The 19,885-nt window shown below is 36.4% G+C and overlaps 2 protein-coding genes and 1 non-coding gene across 3 annotated transcripts in view; 2 read left to right on the top strand and 1 right to left on the bottom strand.

Annotated features, from left to right (window-relative positions):
* APPL1 (adaptor protein, phosphotyrosine interacting with PH domain and leucine zipper 1) overlaps nucleotides 1–19,885 on the top strand; it is a 33,187-nt gene that overhangs the window by 1,276 nt on the left and 12,026 nt on the right. The window contains exons 2-12 of the mRNA XM_027958257.3: nucleotides 6,389–6,487; nucleotides 7,700–7,759; nucleotides 8,279–8,350; nucleotides 9,283–9,370; nucleotides 10,749–10,790; nucleotides 11,375–11,433; nucleotides 14,172–14,318; nucleotides 15,214–15,296; nucleotides 15,976–16,134; nucleotides 16,759–16,947; nucleotides 19,757–19,799. Of these exons, the coding sequence (XP_027814058.1) occupies nucleotides 6,389–6,487; nucleotides 7,700–7,759; nucleotides 8,279–8,350; nucleotides 9,283–9,370; nucleotides 10,749–10,790; nucleotides 11,375–11,433; nucleotides 14,172–14,318; nucleotides 15,214–15,296; nucleotides 15,976–16,134; nucleotides 16,759–16,947; nucleotides 19,757–19,799 (1,041 nt within the window). The remainder of the gene's footprint in view (nucleotides 1–6,388; nucleotides 6,488–7,699; nucleotides 7,760–8,278; nucleotides 8,351–9,282; nucleotides 9,371–10,748; nucleotides 10,791–11,374; nucleotides 11,434–14,171; nucleotides 14,319–15,213; nucleotides 15,297–15,975; nucleotides 16,135–16,758; nucleotides 16,948–19,756; nucleotides 19,800–19,885) is intronic.
* TRNAE-UUC (transfer RNA glutamic acid (anticodon UUC)) lies at nucleotides 4,282–4,354 on the top strand. Its single transcript has one exon. It is a non-coding gene; the product is annotated as a tRNA-Glu (tRNA).
* The window catches only part of ASB14 (ankyrin repeat and SOCS box containing 14), a 29,474-nt gene continuing 27,628 nt past the window's right edge, over nucleotides 18,040–19,885 (bottom strand). Inside the window, exon 13 of the transcript XR_009597431.1 lies at nucleotides 18,040–19,061. The gene's annotated coding sequence lies outside the window, so the exon portion shown is untranslated. The remainder of the gene's footprint in view (nucleotides 19,062–19,885) is intronic.

The following is a 19,885-nucleotide window of genomic DNA, read 5'->3' as shown; positions in this document are numbered from 1 at the left end:
CTCTGATTGTAGAATTGATTGGGCTTTTTTTTACGCTGAAAGTTATCTTCACAGGCCCGATCCCTGCTGGTAATGTACTCTTATCAGCCTATACTGACACAAAGAGAGACCGACTTGGCTTATTTTGACTGCCAGAATAATAGCCAGTTCAAATATTTAATGACTTCCGTAGTATAAAGTTATAAGCTACATTTGTTTCAGATGTTTAGCAAAAATTTTGTGGGATGCATTGGTCAGGTACACTTTGTCGTTTTACTTTTTTATAAGACTCAACAGGCTGCCTTACCTTTCTTCTCTTCCCTGGCCTGGCTTTTATAGCTGCTCATAAAGACTGCCCAGAATGGGTTTCACAGTGCCCTTAGCCATGACTTATGAGGAGGGTATAATGTTAACTTATCTAATTTCTTGATTTTTTCACACAGTAAGTTTACAACTTGAGCATTAGGTTTTTGTATTTTTTTTCTGTTTTTTACAAGCATGTGCCATATTAGTATTAATTTTTAATGAAAGAGCCACATTGATAGTCTTTCAATTTCTAGAAGTAATAAATCTGAACTAGTTAATATTTATTTGGGAAAGTTAATTGGGACAACTGGGATTTAGAAAGGGAAAACACTGGGAAGCGATTCTAGGAGAAAACTTGTGGCAAGAATGAAAGCCCTGGATTTGGGATTTAGGATATAGTCTTTACTGCCAGTTGGTACCTTCTACTTTATGGCAAGTCACTTAACTCTCTAAATTTCAGCTGTTATAGATAGTGAAATTTTAGTCTTTGTACTTGATTATAAAAATAATAGTTGTTTGCTTCAGAAAAATTAAAGGTACAGAAAGCACAATTACCTGTCCAGCACTCGGGAGTAAACTCTGTTAATGCTTTGCTTTCTTTTTTGTGGGTTTTTTTCCTTTCTCTTACACCTTTTAATGTGATTGAGATTATATTGTGTATAATGATTTTTATTTGGCTCTAACTACACATGATAACTTAAGTATCTTCACACATTATCACATACTGAATAAACAACTCAAAGGTCGTGTGTTTCCTTGACTGGCTTAATATGGTTGTCCTGTTGTACTTTTGTAGTTTATATAGAGAGCTCAGATTAATGCTTTGGGATATAAATTTTTGTTCTTCTCTAGACTGTTTATCTAGCATCAGTTCAGGTCAGTCGCTCAGTCATGTCCAACTCTTTACGACCCCATGGACTACAGCATGCCAGGCCTCCCTGCCCATTGCCAACTCCCAGAGTTTACTCATATTCCTGTCTATTGAGTCAGTGATGCCATCCAACCATCTCATCTTCTGTCATCCCCTTCTCCTCCCGCTTTCAATCTTTCCCAGCATCAGGATCTTTTCAAGTGAGTCAGCTCTTCACATCAGGTGGCCAAAGTATTGGAGTTTCAGCTTCAACATCGATCCTTCCAATGAACACCCAGGACTGACCTCCTTTAGGATGGACTGGTTGGATTTCCTTGCAGTCCAAGGGACTCTCAAGAGTCTTCTCCAACACCACAGTTCAAAACCATCAGTTCTTCGGCGCTCAGTTTTCTTTATAGTCCAACTCTCACATCTATACATGACACTGGAAAAACCGTAGCCTTGTTGGCAAAGTAATGTCTCTGCTTTTGAATATGCTGTCTAGATTGGTCATAACTTTCCTTCCAAGGAGTAAGCGTCTTTTAATTTCATGGCTGAAGTCACCATCTGCAGTGATTTTGGAGCCCCCCAAAATAAAGTTTTCCACTGTTTCCCCATCTATTTGTCATGAAGTGATGGGACCAGATGCCATGATCTTAGTTTTCTGAATGTTGAGCTTTAAGCCAACTTTTTCACTCTCCTCTTTCACTTTCATCAAGAGGCTCTTTAGAAAAAAAAAAAAAAGAGGCTCTTTAGTTCTTCTTCACTTTCTGCCATAAGGGTGGTGTCATCTGCGTATCTGAGGTTATTGATATTTCTCCCAGCAATCTTGATTCCAGCTTGTGCTTCATCTAGCCCAGTGTTTCCCTTGATGTACTCTGCATATAAGTTAAATAAGCAGGGTGACAATATACAGCTTTGACGTACTCCTTTCCCAATTTGGAACCAGTCTGTTGTTCCATGTCCAGTTCTAACTTGCTTCCTGACCTGTATGCGGGTTTCTCAAGAGGCAGGTCAGGTGGTCTGGCATTCCCATCTCTTTCAGAATTTTCCACAGTTTATTGTGATCCACACAGCCAGAAGCTTTTGTATAGTTAATAAAGCAGAAATAAATGTTTTTCTGGAACTCTCTTGCTTTTTTGAAGATCCAGTGGATGTTGGCAATTTGATATCTGGCTCCTCTGCCTTTTCTAAAACCAGCTTGAACATCTGGAAGTTCATGGTTCACGTATTGTTAAAGCCTTGGTTTGAGAATTTTGAGCATTACTTTACTAGCATGTGAGATGAGTGCAATTGTGCAGTAATTTGAGCATTCTTTGGCATTGCCTTTCTTTGGGATTGAAATGAAAACTGACCTTTTCCAGTCCTGTGGCCACTGCTGCATTTTCCATATTAGCTGACATATTGAGTGCAGCACTTTGACAGCATCATCTTTCAGGATTTGAAATAGCTCAACTGGAATGCCATCACCTCCACCAGCTTTGATGAACAAAGCTTTCTAAGTGATGCTTTCTAAGGCCCACTTGACTTCACATTCCAGGATGTCTGGCTCTCAGTGAGTGGTCATACCATTGTGATTATCTGGGTCGAGAAGATCTTTTTTGTATCTTCTGCTTTTGTTAGGTCCATCCCATTTCTGTCCTTCATTGAGCCCATCTTTGCATGAAATGTTTTCTTGGTATCTCTAATTTTGGTGAAGAGTTCTTTAGTCTTTCCCATTCTATTGTTTTCCTCTATTTCTTTGTATTGATCACTGAGGAAGGCTTTCTTTTCTCTCCTTGCTATTCTTTGGAACTCTGCATTCAAATGGGTATATCTTTCCTTTCTCCTTTGCTTTTCACTTCTCTTCTTTTCACAGCTATTTGTAAGGCCTCGTCAGACAGCCATTTTGCTTTTTTGCATTTCTTTTCCTTGGGGATGGTCTTGATCCCTGTCTCCTGTACAGTGTCATTTTATAGGATTTATCTAGCATAGAGTCTAAGAAGTTGATAACAGAAAGGAGGAAAATTTTTAAAGCTCCTGATATAGATGTATTTATTAGATTATTTAATCCTAATCAAACGTGGCCTGCCAACTGCTATATAAAACAGAACTTGGAAGTTGTGAAGGACTACCCTGAATTACAGTTACTATTTTTAGTTTTGTTGTGTGTGCTAAGTTGCTTCAGTCATCTCCGACTCTTTGCGACCCTATGGACTGTAGCCTGCCAGGCTTCTCTGTGCATGGATTCTCCAGGCAAGAATTCTAGCGTCGGCTGCCATGCCACCTAGGGTTCTTCCCGACCCAGGGATTAAACTTTGTTCTTTTACGTCTCCTACATTGACAGGTGGGTTCTTTACCACTAGTGCCACCTGGGAAGCCCCTCTTTTTAGTTTTACTTTACAATAACTATTAAAATAGGTATATTTGCAAGTCCAAATCCAGATAATTGAACAAAAACATTTTTAAGTTTATCTTCCTCAAATTGGACCATTCTGCAAAAGATAGCATTTGTTGAAGTAGGAAATCTGAAGCCTATACTAGATACCTTATCCACGTTTACATATTGTTTTTAAGTCAGAAACTTTCTGTTTAGTAAGAACAGATATAATCTTTAAAAAATAATTGATTTTATGTGTAGATAAATATCAGTGATTCATCCAAGCTAGAACTGGGAACTCCAGTCCCAAATGGAGGCTTTTCTCTTTGGCATAATGTGAAATACTCATAGATTATGAGGCGCACTTTTTTTGATTCACATTTTGATATCTCTTGTATTGAGATGCCTCTTATACTTGATGTTGTTTTCCTTGTAAATTGCCTGCAAATGTACACACTTGGCTATTTCTCCTAGTGACGTGGCTGCACCAAGTGCAGCTTTTCAATGTGCAGCCAACAAATCAATTTAACAACCACTTGAAGGATTATCAGTCTTGTTTTTTGTCTGAAAATATTTCTTTGACAGCTGGTAAAATGAAGCAAGTGTTGCCATCAAAACTTGCTGACTGGATATCAATAGTTTGGAAGAAAAATGCTGAAGATAAAAGTGGAGCACTTCTAAGAAATATTTGTCACCTGCTTGCGGCACAGAATAATACTGGATGTGAAAACATGGCTAGTGATGACTCTTATGCCAAAAAAATAGAAGAGTTGAAATTACAGGGACTTCCCTGGTGGTCCAGTGGTTAAGACTCTGTACTTTCAATGCAGGGAGCGCAGGTTCAGTTCCTGGTCAGGGAAAAAATGCAGCATGGTGTAGCCAAAAAAAAAAAAGAGTTGAAATTTTAGAGTTGTATTAATTTAGGCAATTTGTGTTTTCTTTTTTTGTGTTTATATGAGCATTATATATAAAATTCTGCCAAAGATCTGTTCCCATGAGTATAAAGTAAAAGCTTCAAAACATAAGAAAATTTCAATTCATAGCTTAATTGCCAGCATTATTTTGTTTGTTACACACGCATACTCAGTTGCTCAGTCATATCCATCCCATGGACTGTGGCCCATCAGGCTCCTCTGTCCATTTTCTCCTCCAGGCAATAATACTGGAGTAGGTTGCCATTTCCTACCTCAGGGGATCTTCCTGACCTAGGGATTGAACCTGGGTCTCCTGCATTGCAGGCAGATTCTTTACTGTCTGAGCCACCATAAAACTGGTGCAGCTCACAGTGGATGTCATCATAGATTCTATGAAATGGTACCATATTGATTGCATTTTTGTAAGCTGCTAACTTTAAACAGTCATTATGCAATTTTGAACTTGATATTATGAACTTAAAAACACAGGGAAGCTGTTTCAACCCTGTTTGAGGCTAAGAACATCTTTGTAAGCTTACTACATGTTTTTGCATAATGTTTTATTCTTTGAATTAGAATGGTCATTTTTGAAGATAAAAAGAAAAACCTAAGTGGCAGATTTTTCTTAGGAATAGAACTACCTAAACAAGATTTCATGACGTTTTCTTTTTTACATATTAAAATAATGCTTGGGGAAGGAGAGTAGGGCACTAGAGCTTTAAAAAAAAAAAATTCTGTCAGATTTAAATCTCTGAGGCATACTTTGGTTTCTTTTCAGAGTGTATAAATTTTTTTCATTTTTAAATCTCTGGGGCATTGGGAAGTACAGGACTGAGATAAACTGGGTTCATATACTGGCATGATTTTGTGCTGCTTTTTTTTTTTTTAATCATAGTGATTTAACTGCTTCTTTTGAAAATAGGAAGCTAAGGAAGAAGTTGATTTTTTAAGAACCAATTTCTAAGGCTAAGGTGTAAATTAACTAATTGTACAATAAAAGTAGACCCTGATGCTGGGAAGGATTGAAGACAGGAGGAGAAGGGGACGACAGAGGATCAGATGGTTGGATGGTATCACCAACTGCATGGACATGAGTTTGGCTTGGGCAAGTTCCGGAAGTTGGTGACGGACAGGGAAGCCTGGCGTGCTGCAGTCCATGGGGTTGCAAAGAGTTGAACAGGACTGAGTGACTGAACTGACTGACAGTAGAAGTACAAAGTTGCTTTTTAGATTTTAAGATGTAATTATCTCAATAACGGTTGAAATTCAGTTCTTCGCCTGCCTATGGGATATAAAAAGGTGATCATAGTTTGCCTTAATATGCTGTTTCCTTATCTCTAACAGTCTGAACATTTACTGACTGACAAGTTTTTACTCTGAAAGTGCAGGTAATCTTTACATGCCCATGCTCATTGTGCAAAAAAAAAAAAAAGAAAGCCTAACAATATAGAAATGTATAAAGAAGAAAAAGTAACCCCAAAGTCTGCACTGTTAGCATTTTACAGGCCATGTTGGGGATGGGAAGTGGCACTGAGGTGTGATTTTGGATTGCAGTGGGGAGGGGTTTGATATCAATACAACTAGAAGAGACTGGAAAAAGAGAAATAATCATTCTAAATTATCCTGAGAAGAGATATTTAAAATATTTATACATGCAGTAATGTTAATTTAGTTCTGAGTCTGTAGATTTAGTCTTAGTTTAATTGCAGACTCTCTAATTCATAAAAATATACCTTTGTTGCTCCTTCTGAGGTTTGTGTGACATAGTTGGAAAATCTCTCTGTTTTAATGAAGTGAAATTGAGAATAAAGAACTCTGACATCTTAGCATTTCTATCAAAAAAGAGAAAATAGATTAAAACTCAGAACTTTTAAGAATTCCAGTATCCTATGATTTTTCCTTCCTTTAGGGGAAAAAAAAAAGATTTCCGCTTGACTTATATAATGGTTAACATAAACTTACTGCTTTTATTTTATACAGACAAGGTCTTTACTGGGTGTATTTGAAGAAGATGCCACAGCTATTTCCAACTATATGAACCAGTTGTATCAGGCTATGCATCGGATTTATGATGCACAGGTAAAGAACTAAAGGCTGACTCAGTGCTTTCATAAAATGAATCCTTAAGCCTATGGGGACAGAAATAGTATGTCTCTTATTTACTGGTGTTTAGCCCTGTCTGCATTGCAGAGTAATAAACATTTGTTGAAGAGATGAGTGAAGATTAAGTATTTTGTATTACAGAGCTCACATTTCCGTTACTGGTGTATAGTTTGTAGCACCACAAAAGTGATGATCATATGCTCCTCTTCCCCAAACAGAGTAAGGACTTTCTTAGTGAAACTCATTGATATAGTGATCTTTGCCTAAGATTTGACTGAAAACCCCATATTGTCACCAGTATTTTCTCTAATCATGTTTTTAATCTTATGGGATACTTCCCCTTTTTGAGCAGAGGACTTGAAAGTAGCTAGTCTCTATCTAGTTAGAAGGTAATAAAGATTAGATATAGCTCCCAGGTATCAGAAGATGAATTTTAAAAGAAGGCAACTAGATTTTTTAGTTGACTAGACAAAAGCCTGTGTTTATGCACCGTAATTATAAACTTTAACAGCAACCTGGGTCCTATGATAAACTCTCTTTGGGATTGATTAAGAGCACCAGTTTCTTTTTTTCTCCTTAATTTCTCTTCTTTCTGAACTCAAATGTTCATTAGGTACTTTAAAGTTACTGTGATAGTTATTTATTTTGCTTAGTGATATGTTTGTCAAGAATTTAATTTCTGACTATGTAGATTAATGTGTAAAAGAAAAACTACATTTGTCATTATACTCATCACTGAAAAAAGTCTTCAAACAAAAGTATTGCCTTCATATGGCTGTGTTGCTATACTATATGACTAGGTCGACCACATTTTGGTTGTATGTTATTAAATGCTTCATAGTCTATTATCAGCATTTAGAGAACAGGGATAATCAGTCAACACTGTAGACTGTCTTAAGATTTTGCTAAATAACGTTATATACAGCTTACTTCTAGTTTTAACTATTAGTTTTTATTAGCTGAAAAGAAAAAGCACACGTCTGAAACTCTGCTAAATTTCTTGATGGTGTCTATTTCATGGTTTGAGTCTCCCTGTAAAGTGCTTTAGCTGTAGTTCCCGTTCCAGTGATTTAAGAGACCACGTCGTACATTATTTAAGTGATGAATAAAAGTGGTGTAGGTATCTTCAATTAAAAGTTTTTTCTTTATCTGTACTATTGTGTTAATTTGAATGTTCATCTTTTCCAGAATGAATTAAGTGCAGCAACACACCTGACTTCAAAACTTTTAAAAGAATATGAGAAACAGGTACCGTATATGAAAGTTTTAAAAATATGATTTAAAATGTGTCATGATACAGTATCTATATAGATAAACAGAATTTCTTTTCAGTAATTCTAAGCATTTTAGAACTCATAGAAGGTAATTTTGATACGCTATTGAAATTCCATTATGCACTTATGTCTAATTTTAATGACTTTATGTTAGAGACAGGCTATCTGATTTACCTCTTTTTTCAAATGAAGAAACTGAGGCTTGCTCAAGATTATACAGCTGGCTAGCAGAGGAACTGGAGCTAATTTTAAATATCTGAATTCCTAGTGTGGTGTGCATTCCTATATATCATGTTGATTGGTTACTTAGCAGACATTTTAATTAATGTGTACTAAAATTCTATAAATTACACTATTTTATAAAAATGATGTTTTTAGAGCTTATTCAAAATTTGTGAAGTTTTCTGAAGTTATTTAAAAATGAAAATTATAATGCCACTCACAAAAGACAGAGCATTGGATCTTTACTTCGTCTCTGTTTCTCACTTTTCAGCGTTTTCCACTGGGGGGTGATGATGAAGTTATGAGTTCTACTTTGCAGCAGTTTTCAAAAGTTATAGATGAGGTAAATGCTTACTTTATTTTGCTTGGATAAGAAATCTTATAATTAAGTTAGTCAAGTTGTTTAGCGTTTATCGGGAACTTTCATTATGATTTTTATGAGTAAATCTCAATTATAAAAGATTACTATTTAAAGAAGGACCTTGTTTCCAAACCTTGGTGACTGTCTTATAAAAATAACACTTTATATGTCGGATTAAAACATTGTTTTCAAGGAATAAGTGTATAATTGTGCTCTCTTTACTCTCATGTAACATTCAGCCTTTTATTGTGTTGTTTGATGTAGGCAGGGAGAGGAGAGTTAAGCTGTTCACCAATCACAGGACTGCCAGGGGATTCCCTGCCTGTTTTTTAACTGGGTCGTGTTTTAGTCCTATATTTAGGAGTTCCTCATTCTAAAGAATACATGTCCCTTATCAGATGTGTGACTGGTAAATATTGGCTGCTACTCTGTGGGTGGTTTTTTTGTGTTCTTGATAGCATCCTTTGATGCATAAAAGTTAATTCTGATGAAGTCCAGTTTCTATTTTCTTTGGTTGCTTGTGCTTTTGTGTTATATCTTAATAACCATTGCTAAATCCAAGATTATCACATGTTTTCTTTTGAGAGTTTTAAATGGAACATTTTTGACTGTCAAAAAATTATGTGATGACAAAAAAAAAATTATGTGATGTTACTGTTCCCTTATGTAAATGTTATCAACATCTTTTTTTTTTTTTTTTTAAACTACACTTCTAATACAGAGCAAGTGGGATCTTAGTTCCCCAACCAGGTATCAAACCTGCAACCCCTGTAGTGGAAGTGCAGACTCTAAACTGCTGGATGCCATAGAAGTCCCTGTATCAACACCTTCTTAGTAGATTTTTTGTAATTTCCATAATGCTCGTTGATTGTCTGTTTTTAGTTATTTGGGTTTTTTGATCTTTCTTTTACCAGCTTAGCTCTTGTCATGCGGTACTTTCAACACAGCTTGCTGATGCCATGATGTTCCCCATTACCCAGTTTAAAGAAAGAGATCTGAAAGGTATTGAACTAAGCTTATGTTTACTTTCATTAGCTGTCAGAAGATCACTGCTTGTAAAATGTGTACCACTGTACACCTTAACCTTTTCTGACTGTATCACTTTTACTTCAGTTGTTAAACATTTATAGGGGCTCCTGCTAGACGTTAAGCTATATACTGAGGAGTACTGATATGAGTAAGATGCCACTTCCCTTGAAAAAGCTCAGAGTAGCAGATAGGTAAACATAATTACGGTACTCTGTCTCTTGTAATTTGGGATGAGCATGGTGCAGTGAAGGCTGGCTCAGAGGAGGGTGTCAGGAAGGCTTCACCACAGATGAGACAGGAGCATTGAACAGTGAAGAAGAATTTGCCAAGAGAAGAGAGTCATTGTTTGATGAGAGGGACCAGAAAGCACAAAGTTATGGGTTGTAGAAATACATGGCTTGCTTTGAGAAATTCAGTGTGGCTGCAATGTTGGCTGTGTTGAGGCATGGTGGGAGATACCTCTAGAAATAGATTAGATCATGCTAAAGATGTTGGACTTGAGCTTATAAGTAAAGAGAAGACAATGGAGGTCTTTAAGAAGTGGACCTATTCTAACTGTTTTTGGATGACGGATCTGATGCTAGGAGAATGGACGCGGAAGTTGTGAGAGTGCAGTGAGGCATGACCAAGGCCTCAGCTGGGACAGTGGCATAGGAGATGAGCTGTGTGGGTGGGTTGGAGTGATGGAGGTATGGGGGCTGGCCCATCTACCGCCTCATGTCTCAGTAGCTTGTGGTGGGTTTGTTTTCCCCCATTGCGTATTATCAGTTGATAAAATGAGAGCTTTATAGACTTATCTTACACAGTACATAGATAGAATAAAAACGTTGAGCTAATGTATCAGTGATGATAAAGTGTTTAATGATACATGGAATAAAGACCGATGTATTTTAGAGATGGAATTAAAATGTCTTGGTAATCTTCAAGAATAATCTTTTCCAAGATCAAGAAACAAGGCCTCTTTTCTCAGTCTAAGGGAACTGAATATCAAAATCTTGTCAATAAAATGTTTCTCATTCAGCATTTGAATTTATTAGAGTCAATATCAGAAGATCAGTAAGTTGGATTCTGGTGCTAAATCAGGATATTTGTATATTTGAGAATTTGCAGTAGTTTTAAAATTTTTATTTTTCTGTTATATTACAATTTGTGGCTAGTACAATTTCTGGGGGTGTAACAGTTGCTAATGAAAGTAAATGTTCCCTAGGGCTAGTTGAAATAGTAACTTTTTCACTTTAAATGTTGAAGTTTGAAATATTACTTGGAGTTGTAATTGTAGCTTAAATTTCTAAACATAATTTAAGGTAGTTCATAAATATGCTAAACATAAATTATTCTTGAACTTTTCCAGAAATATTGACATTAAAGGAAGTGTTTCAGATTGCTAGTAATGGTAAGCTCTTATTACTTTGTACAGTTATTTCTTGCAATGATGCAAATGATGCATTTCTTTATCAACACAAACCTGTAGCTAGATTTTATGTAATAATTGAAAAGAAATGAATCTAATTAAAAACTTAAGTGAATATTATTTAAATCTGTTGTTATTTAAGTTGCACTGTTTGTCCTAGTCCTAGAAGAAAAATTTTAAAGGAAGTTAAATCTTGTGGTTTGTTACCATCATGATACCTGAGAAGGTGGTATATATTTTTCCTTCCTTATTTTCCTTTATATTTCACATTTACTTTAATGAGTATTTGCTGGTTTTATACTAAAATTACTTTAAAAAAACTTTTAGTAGACTACTGTTTCCTTGAAATTAAATGTTGTTACCAATTTAATAAATAGAAACATACTTTAGGGTGTTTCTGTGTGGCTGTGAGGAATAAAAGGGTTCATTGATCACATAGTAGAGAATTCTTATTTTGTTTCAGTATATCTGTTGAAGGATGCACATGTGAAACCCATTAGAGAGAGCACTTAGAAGTTTTGCAAAGTATTATTGCATTGTTGTTAATAGTCATTTCTGTTTTCCAGATCATGATGCTGCAATTAACAGATACAGCAGATTGTCCAAAAAAAGAGAAAATGACAAGGTTTGGTACATATTACTCCTTCAGTATCACGGTTAATGGGCTTCCCTGGTGGCTCAGTGGTTAAGAACCTGTGTGCCAGTGTAGGAGATGTGGGTTCAATCCCTGGTTCAGAAAGATCCCCTGAGAAGGAAATGGCAACCCACTCTGTTATCTTGCCTGGGAAATCGCATGGACAGAGGAGCCTGGTGGGCTACAGTCCATGGGGTCACAAAGAGTTAGACACAACTTAGTAACTAAACAACAATAACAAATCACAATTAACAGCTGTTCCATTAGATGGTCTACTTTTTCTGGTTTAAAAATGGTTGCCAGCAGTAACTTCATGCTGTATTACCCTTATTCTTTTCTGCAATTATTTTAGAGCCTTTCTGTTAACTGTTAATTGTCAGATAATTAATAGTTGTCTTTTTAAACAAAATATTTTTCTGGTGATAGAATTTAATAAGTAAACATAACTATTCCAAAAGTGTAATTGATGCCCAGGTGTAACATCACCCCCTTTCTCTTTGTATTTTGATCACACTGCATTTGTTTTGTTATATATATGTATTCAGAAATGTGTTCTGAGATACCGTGGAAATGTTGAACTGTTACGTACTTAACTGAACGAAATTCTGCCATGAGGACCTCCTCCTTTACAGAGAATATGTCTGTTCCGTGTGGATGGATGGATGGATGAGTAGGCCTCCACTAGGTATTTGTGAGTGAGGTAGTCTGTGTGCCTGGGAATTGTACCTGCAGCCTCACGCGCACCTGCTGGTGGCGGCACAGTGACCACTTGTGGGAATCCACAGTTGGGTATGATTGGCAGTGTAGCAGCCACTGTGACACAGAAAGGGGGTAGTTCTCTCACAATCAGTACACAGGCTTGCTTTCTTTGACTACTCAATTTGGTGCAGATATTAATAAAATATGTACATTTTAAGATTTACATTCGTTTGTTATTTTGACACAAGTAATTAAAGACTCTGAGGATGCATTTTATTTTATATTGCCTCTGGCTGTTACAGGTAATTTTAAAAAAATATTTCCACTAATTTACTTGAAAAATTTGTTGAGCACTTACTACACATTGGTGACTATGGGGAAATAGTGTGCACAGGCTCCACTTCTGTCTTCAGTGAGTGGATAATCCACATTTATTAAAGGCTTCCTGTATGAAGGCATGCGGCTAGAGCAGCTGCCAGAATAGGGATCAACACGGAGTTAAGTGCAGTAAAGAAGCCTTAACAAAATACTGGGAGAGCACAGACAGGGCAGCATATCTTTTGACTGGTAAGTTGGGAAAGGTTATGCTTTTAGGCGGTGCCATTTGCACTGAAGATGAGCAGATATCAGTGGTTTGGGGTTAGGGGAGAGGGCGTTTCTGGTAGAAAAACAGCCTCTGCAGAAGCACATGGTAGAGTCTGGAGAGTGTAAAAGTTAAGCGCGCTGGCTCTGGAGTCACACTGCTTGGGGACTGATCTCAGCTCTGTGGCTTGTTTGCCTGAGGTCATACACTGGTTAGTTAATTTCCCTCTCCAAAAACTCAGTAGTGGTGAAGATGAAAGAGAATGCATACAGATTACCTGACTTTTAGCAGTTATTATTATTTCTTGCAATAATTATGATAATAGAAAGGTAATCATTTCAGTACATCTGGAGCACAGGATGTATTGGGAGGAGATATGACTAAACAGGAAGAAAGTAGTAGTTTGCGGCCAGGTTACTATGCTAATGACTGAAATACGTGTTATCGAGAGTAGGCAGCCACCGAAGGATTTTAAGTGAATGAGTAACAACATACAGTTGTGTTAACAGAATTAAAAAATAGTAATGGAAATATGAAGGGGACAAAGCTAGAGGGAATCCAATGAAAAGGTACTGGAATAGTTTGCAAAGGTATTAGAAGAGCCTCAGATGAGGTTGCTATTGAAGAGGAGAGGAAGGAATACTTTCCGGAGATACTTCGTAAGTAGAATTGACAAGACTTCTGGTAGAAGGAGGAACAAAAAATGAGTCCTAAAATTCTTGGATGATGGGATGGATCCAGGAGAAATTGAGAGAGCCAAGTAGAGGAGCAAGTTTTATAGGGAGCATACTGTCTTCAGCTGTGTACATTTTCAGCACACACACACGACTAAAGAACCCCCCTGGAGATCTGCTTCCATTGACAACTGAGAGAACGAAGGGGAGGAGATATCAGCTGAGGAGTCATTGGTGTACTGGAATATTCTTGGTACTTGATTTGGTATTCTAAGGAAAGCAGGAAAAGAGAAGAGACAGAATATATTATGTAACAGGTGCTCCATGAGTATTTGTCATCTGAGTACAACAAGGGACATGGTTTAAGTGTGGGTGAAGGAAAACAAATATAAGAAAAGAGGCACAGTAGGGGGAGAACCAGAGAACCAGGAGGAGAATGGTATGCTGTGAACTCAGAAAAGTCAAAGATTAATGGCTAAGCTAAACCCAGACTGTTTGCTTTTCCTCTAGGCTTTAGTTCAGTCACTATACCATTCTCAGTTATTTGCAGAATTCTGCTTTTAATGTGCATTTTAAAAAGAAAGTGGTTGATAGTAAAACAGGGAAACTATCTTATCCAATATTCTGCAGGATTTTTATCTCAGAAAATAAGAAAGCTATGTACAATTGCTGGCAATGCACTTTTTTCCTTGGATAGTCTCTTCCCGTTGGCCACCACTAAAGGTAACTTAAAATCAAATAAATAATTGGATTTTTAATCTTTTCACTCAAAGGTGAAGTATGAAGTAACAGAAGATGTCTACACTTCGAGAAAAAAACAACACCAGACCATGATGCATTATTTTTGTGCGTTAAATACTCTTCAGTACAAAAAGAAAATAGCATTGTTAGAACCTCTTCTGGGATATATGCAAGCTCAGGTGAATACTGTACTGTGTTTTGGTTTGTAACTGTCCTGAGAACTTTCTTTTAAGTTAGATTTTTATGTTAAATGTAAAGATATTACAAACTAAGGTCAAATACTCATTTTTGTCTGTTTTTAAAGCATTTTTAAAAATGTCGTCAGTGTGCTATCTTAAGGAAGTTAGAAGGGTTTTCCTTGCAAATGAAGATTTCAGATATTTTAGGGTAAATTAAACACACTTACCTTGGATTTAGACCTTGTCCATCTCAGCTGAGGACAGCGAACAGGAAGCTAAAGCACTCCGGAGCTACTCCTATTACTCAAGCTTCCAATCACTCTTGTTTTATAAAAAATCTGAAAGAGAATGGACATGCTTGAGTTTGTCCCATGTTCCTTGCATACCTCCTGAGTTAAACTGGATAAACTCCAAAGTATTCCAAGAGTGGTTACATCAGGAAGGAGGCTAGAAAATTAAGTTTGAGTAACATAAAACAAAATGGCAGTGCTCTAAAAGGAAGAGTTTATGAAATTTGAATATTCTTTTGAAAATGAGTGCTTATTATTCCTCTGATATAAAACTTACTTATCTTTGTAGTAAACATGAATTAGTTTATCTGTGTGACTTACTTGAAATGTTTGAAAATACCTTTTCTAATTTTAAAAACTTACTTAACCATATGTATGTGTTACTGTATAAGAGGATGCATGGTGAAATTTAAATGTAGTCTCTTCAGTAACTCTGCTCAGTAAAAATCACTGTAAACTACAACCTGTTTTTACACAAATGGGAATAACCCTTTTTACTTAACTATGTATCTTGGCAATTGTGTATACGATTCACTCTAAGTATTTTGTTTGTGTGTGTGTGTTTCTGTTGTTGACCCTCCCACTCCCACACCCTCTTGCCCCAGATAAGTTTCTTTAAGATGGGTTCTGAAAATCTCAATGACCAACTGGAAGAATTCTTAACTAATATTGGAACAAGTGTACAGAAGTAAGTATTTTCTTCCTTAAAACTGAAAATGAAGTTATGAGAATAAGCTAACAGCTAAATACCATAATCTAAAAATAGTTAGCACTTAATTTCAGATGGGCTGTTTTCCCTGCCATGGGAGTGTTTCTTGAGTGGCTTGTGGATGTTTCTTGGTTTTCTCACCATCTCTTCCACAGCATTTGGACTCTGAATTTCATAACAGTGTCAAATCGGATGGTATTTTTATTGATTTGAAACTAGGTTTTGTGTCTGAATATAATAGGCACCTAATAGTAATTATCCATAAGTGAATTATCTTCACAATTATCTGAATTGTAGAGTATGGATGGGAGATTATTAAATAAATCTAGAGAGAGAAAAAGCAGTTCTAATCAGCTTCAAAATCCGAGCAGTCATGTGGTTAAACTGTGATATGGAGAGAGATGAAAATGATTACTGTTTAAAGGCACAGGACAGAGCAGTTTGAAAATTCCTCCAAAGTGAGTCATTCGGTGTGGATTCATTAGCTTTGGAATTTGGTATTGGTTTCAAAATATCTAAAGTTTCAAAACGTAAAGCTGCTTTATAGCATGCTACTGCTGTTCCTTAGGAAAACATACAGAACAAATATACAGATAAATGAGATTGGTGTGGTGTTCTTTGTTCTGGTTGGTGGTAAATAACCTCTTCTCTCTGTTAGTGTTCGCAGGGAAATGGACAGCGATGTAGAGACCATGCAGCAGACAATAGAGGACTTGGAAGTGGCCAGTGACCCCTTATATGTGCCTGACCCGGATCCCACAAAGTTTCCTGTTCATCGAAACCTGACCCGGAAGGCGGGGTACCTTAATGCTAGGAAGTAAGAAAACGATTGTTATTTTCATATATTGTGTATCAGTTAAGGCAATAGCAAGTCAATATAATATATAATTGATAGCTCCAAATTGTTTTTATTTTACTAAATATAGAATCTTTCTACTAATACCACAATTAGTATTTATGTCAACTTTTTGACTGATGAGGTACGTGAGTAATTTTCAAAAGTAAAATTCTATTTAGATTTTTATCAAATGATTTAGAATTATTTTAAACAGGGAAACCAATTAGAGTTTAAATAAATGGCATAACAAGTAAATGTTATGATAATCATTATCATAATTTAAAATATATGTAATCGCACCATCAAGTCAAATGTTAGTTTTTACCTGAAGAAAGGATAAAGCAAGTTAACCCTCAAAGTAAAATAAATTTTGTTTTGAATTTATTCCCTTGAATGTTGGACTGTATTTTATGGAGCATCATTATAATAGCTATAATTTGATCATTTCCAGTCTTGTTTTGGAAATGTATACATGCACACTCACGCAAGGGGGTCAGCATATGTGAATTTATGACTGAAAAACTGATGTTTATGTTTTTTAGGCACCTTCATGCCGTTTTACCTGGCTTGTTATTAAAGAATAAATGTACTTTCTTCATTTAGTAAAACAGGCTTGGTGTCATCTACCTGGGACAGACAGTTTTACTTCACGCAGGGTGGAAACCTGATGAGTCAGGCCCGTGGCGACGTAGCAGGAGGCCTGGCCATGGACATAGACAACTGCTCAGTCATGGCTGTGGACTGTGAAGACAGGCGGTACTGTTTTCAGATCACTTCTTTCGATGGCAAAAAGTTAGTATGTTTCTCTACTATTTAAAAAAAACTGTCATATCTTAAACTACTGAAATGTAGGGTAATTCCTTTGCATTTGGACATTGTATAGATCTTTTAGAATGATTATGTATCAGGATAATTTTCATTTTAATTTTGTAGAAATTAGTTGAATTTTCCTTTTTGACTTGCATAAATAATGTCTTAATATTTTGAGGCTGTCAAAGCAAGTTTATGTGGTAAAGACATGTGATTTCATGTTAAGAGATTGGTCACTGAAAGTCCAGCATGGTGTCGGAAAGGCAGCACAAATTAGTATAAAGAGTTTCAGCATGGGGTCAGAAAGTTTGAATTCTGGATCCACCAGCTACTTTATAGTCTTAGACAAGTTACCTAACCTCTCTAAGCTTCATTTTTCTACTTGTAAAATGAGGGGAGGGAGGGTCTTCATTTCTATTTTATAAATTGATATGAAGACTAGAAATCTAACATATGTAATGTGCCCAGTGTGTAGTAGGTGCTAACGGTAATATTTTTAAATGTTAATCATATATTTCTGATCATATTAGTTATTTAGGCCATTAATATTTATATGCCATGTTAAAAATTTCTATTACCTTTGCATTAAACAAAAATTCCATAAAATAGCTTTAAAAACAAATTTTTGAGAAGCACAGAAAAAATATAAAAGGGAGTATGAAAAAAAGTTATAACCTCACTAACCAGAAGCAACAATTAACTTTTTGGCTATTGCCTTACAGTTTTTATATTTTATTCTAAGTACATTTTTTAAATAGTTAAGAAAATACTGAATGTTTATTTCATAGTCCTTCTGTAAATATGCAATGGATGTCAATTACTGTGTGCCACTTATGACACCAGATGTTGGGAGTCCCTGTGTTCATTTGTCCAAATCACCAAACTGTTAATGTTACTGGATGTATTTACATTTTTATATTTTCAGTTTTCTGCTAATGCTTAACATGATTTTCCATTTCATATTCCCCGTGTGATGTAAAATTAGCAAAAACAATTTTTTTTCCTAACTCTTAAAATATTAACCTCTATAGATGAACCTAGCACCTATAATACAGAGTGAGGTAAGCCAGAAAGTGAAAGACAAATATTGTATATTAATGCACGCATGTGGAATATAGAAAGATGGTACTGGTGAACCTGCAGGGCAGCAATGGCAACGCAACATAGAGAACAGACTTGTGGGCACAGTGGAGGAAGGAGAGGGTGGCATCAATTGCGAGAATAGCGTGGAAACATACATTCAGTTCAGTTCAGTTCAGTTGCTCAGTTGTGTCCGACTCTTTGCAACCCCATGAACTGCAGCACGCCAGGCCTCCCTGTCCATCACCACCTCCTGGAGTTCAGCCAAACCCATGTCCATTGTGTTGGTGATGCCATCCAGCCATCTCATTCTCTGTTGTCCCCTTCTCCTCCTGCCCTCAATCTTTCCCAGCATCAGGATCTTTTCAAATGAGTCAGCTCTTCGCATCAGGTGGCCAAAGTATTGGAGTTTCAGCTTCAACATCAGTCCTTCCAATGAATACCCAGGACTGATCTCCTTTAGGATGGGACTGGTTGGACCTCCTTGCAGTCCAAGGGATTCTCAAGAATCTTCTCCAATACCACAGTTCAAAAGCATCAGTTCTTCGGCACTCAGCTTTCTTTATAGTCCAACTCTCACATCCATACATGACTACTGGAAAAACCATAGCCTTGACTAGATGGACCTTTGTTGGCAAAGTAATGTCTCTGCTTTGAATATGCTGTCTAGGTTGGTCATAACTTTCCTTCCAAGGAGCAAGTGTCTTTTAATTTCATGGCTGCACTCACCATCTGCAGTGATTTTGGAGCCCAGAAAAATAAAGTCAGCCACTGTTTCCCCATCTATTTGCCATGAAGTGATGGGACCAGATGCCATGATCTTAGTTTTCTGAATGCTGAACTTTAAGCCAACTTTTCACTCTCCTCTTTCACTTTCATCAAGAGGCTCTTTAGTTCTTCTTCACTTTCTGCCATAAAGGTGGTGTCATCTGCATATCTGAGGTTATTGATATTTCTCCCGGCAATCTTGATTCTAGCTGGTGCTTCCTCCAGTCCAGCGTTTCTCATGATGTACTCTGCATATAAGTTAAATAACATATACATTACCATATGTAAAATAGATAGCCGGTAGGAATTTGTGACACAGGGAGCTCAACCCAGTGCTCTGTGATAATCTAGAGGGATGGGATGGGGTGGTGGAAGATGGGAGGGAGATACAGGAGGGAGGGGACATATGTATATCTGAGGCTGATTCATGTTGATAAATGGCGGAGGCCAACACAATATTGTAAAGCAGTTATCCTCCAAAAAAAGAGAAGAAAATATAAACCTACATCTCCTTATGTTAGTGATTAATATATTGAAAAGTTTTACTTAAAAATATTCAAGGAAAAATAGTAAATAATGAAGTAAAATTAGTGTTTTCTATTAAGACCACTGATTTATATTTGAAATACATGCGGTGAGTGTCAGAAAGTTAAAATGCATTGTCTTAGTGTCAGTGTCCCTTTTCCATAGCCTGCCTTCTGAAAACCAGCACATTTCTTTTTTGGTACCTCTTGGCAGAGACAGACCAAGTGAAGAGTTGTTAAAATCTAAGTCCTGATACCTCTGGTAGTTAGTCTCCTTCGTTACATGTTTTCTGTTGTGTTTTGTTTTTTGATACTGATTGGTTTTATGTGTATCTTTAAAGGTAAACATTTCTCATTCATGTTAAAAGTACTTTAGAAAAAAGTTGAATGTCAGACTTTTGGGTTTTTTTTTTTTCCAGGTCTTCAATTTTGCAAGCAGAGAGTAAAAAAGACCATGAAGAGGTAAAATTTTATCTATTCATATTTAATTTCTTTATCATCACCTTAAGCTCTTTTTCCGATGATAAGATATATTGATGTGTTCATTT

Source organism: Ovis aries, chromosome 19, assembly GCF_016772045.2.
Source record: "Ovis aries strain OAR_USU_Benz2616 breed Rambouillet chromosome 19, ARS-UI_Ramb_v3.0, whole genome shotgun sequence".
NCBI classification, from domain to species: domain Eukaryota; kingdom Metazoa; phylum Chordata; class Mammalia; order Artiodactyla; family Bovidae; genus Ovis; species Ovis aries.
Note: the sequence above shows the minus strand (reverse complement) of the source record. Positions and strands in the feature narration are given on the sequence as shown.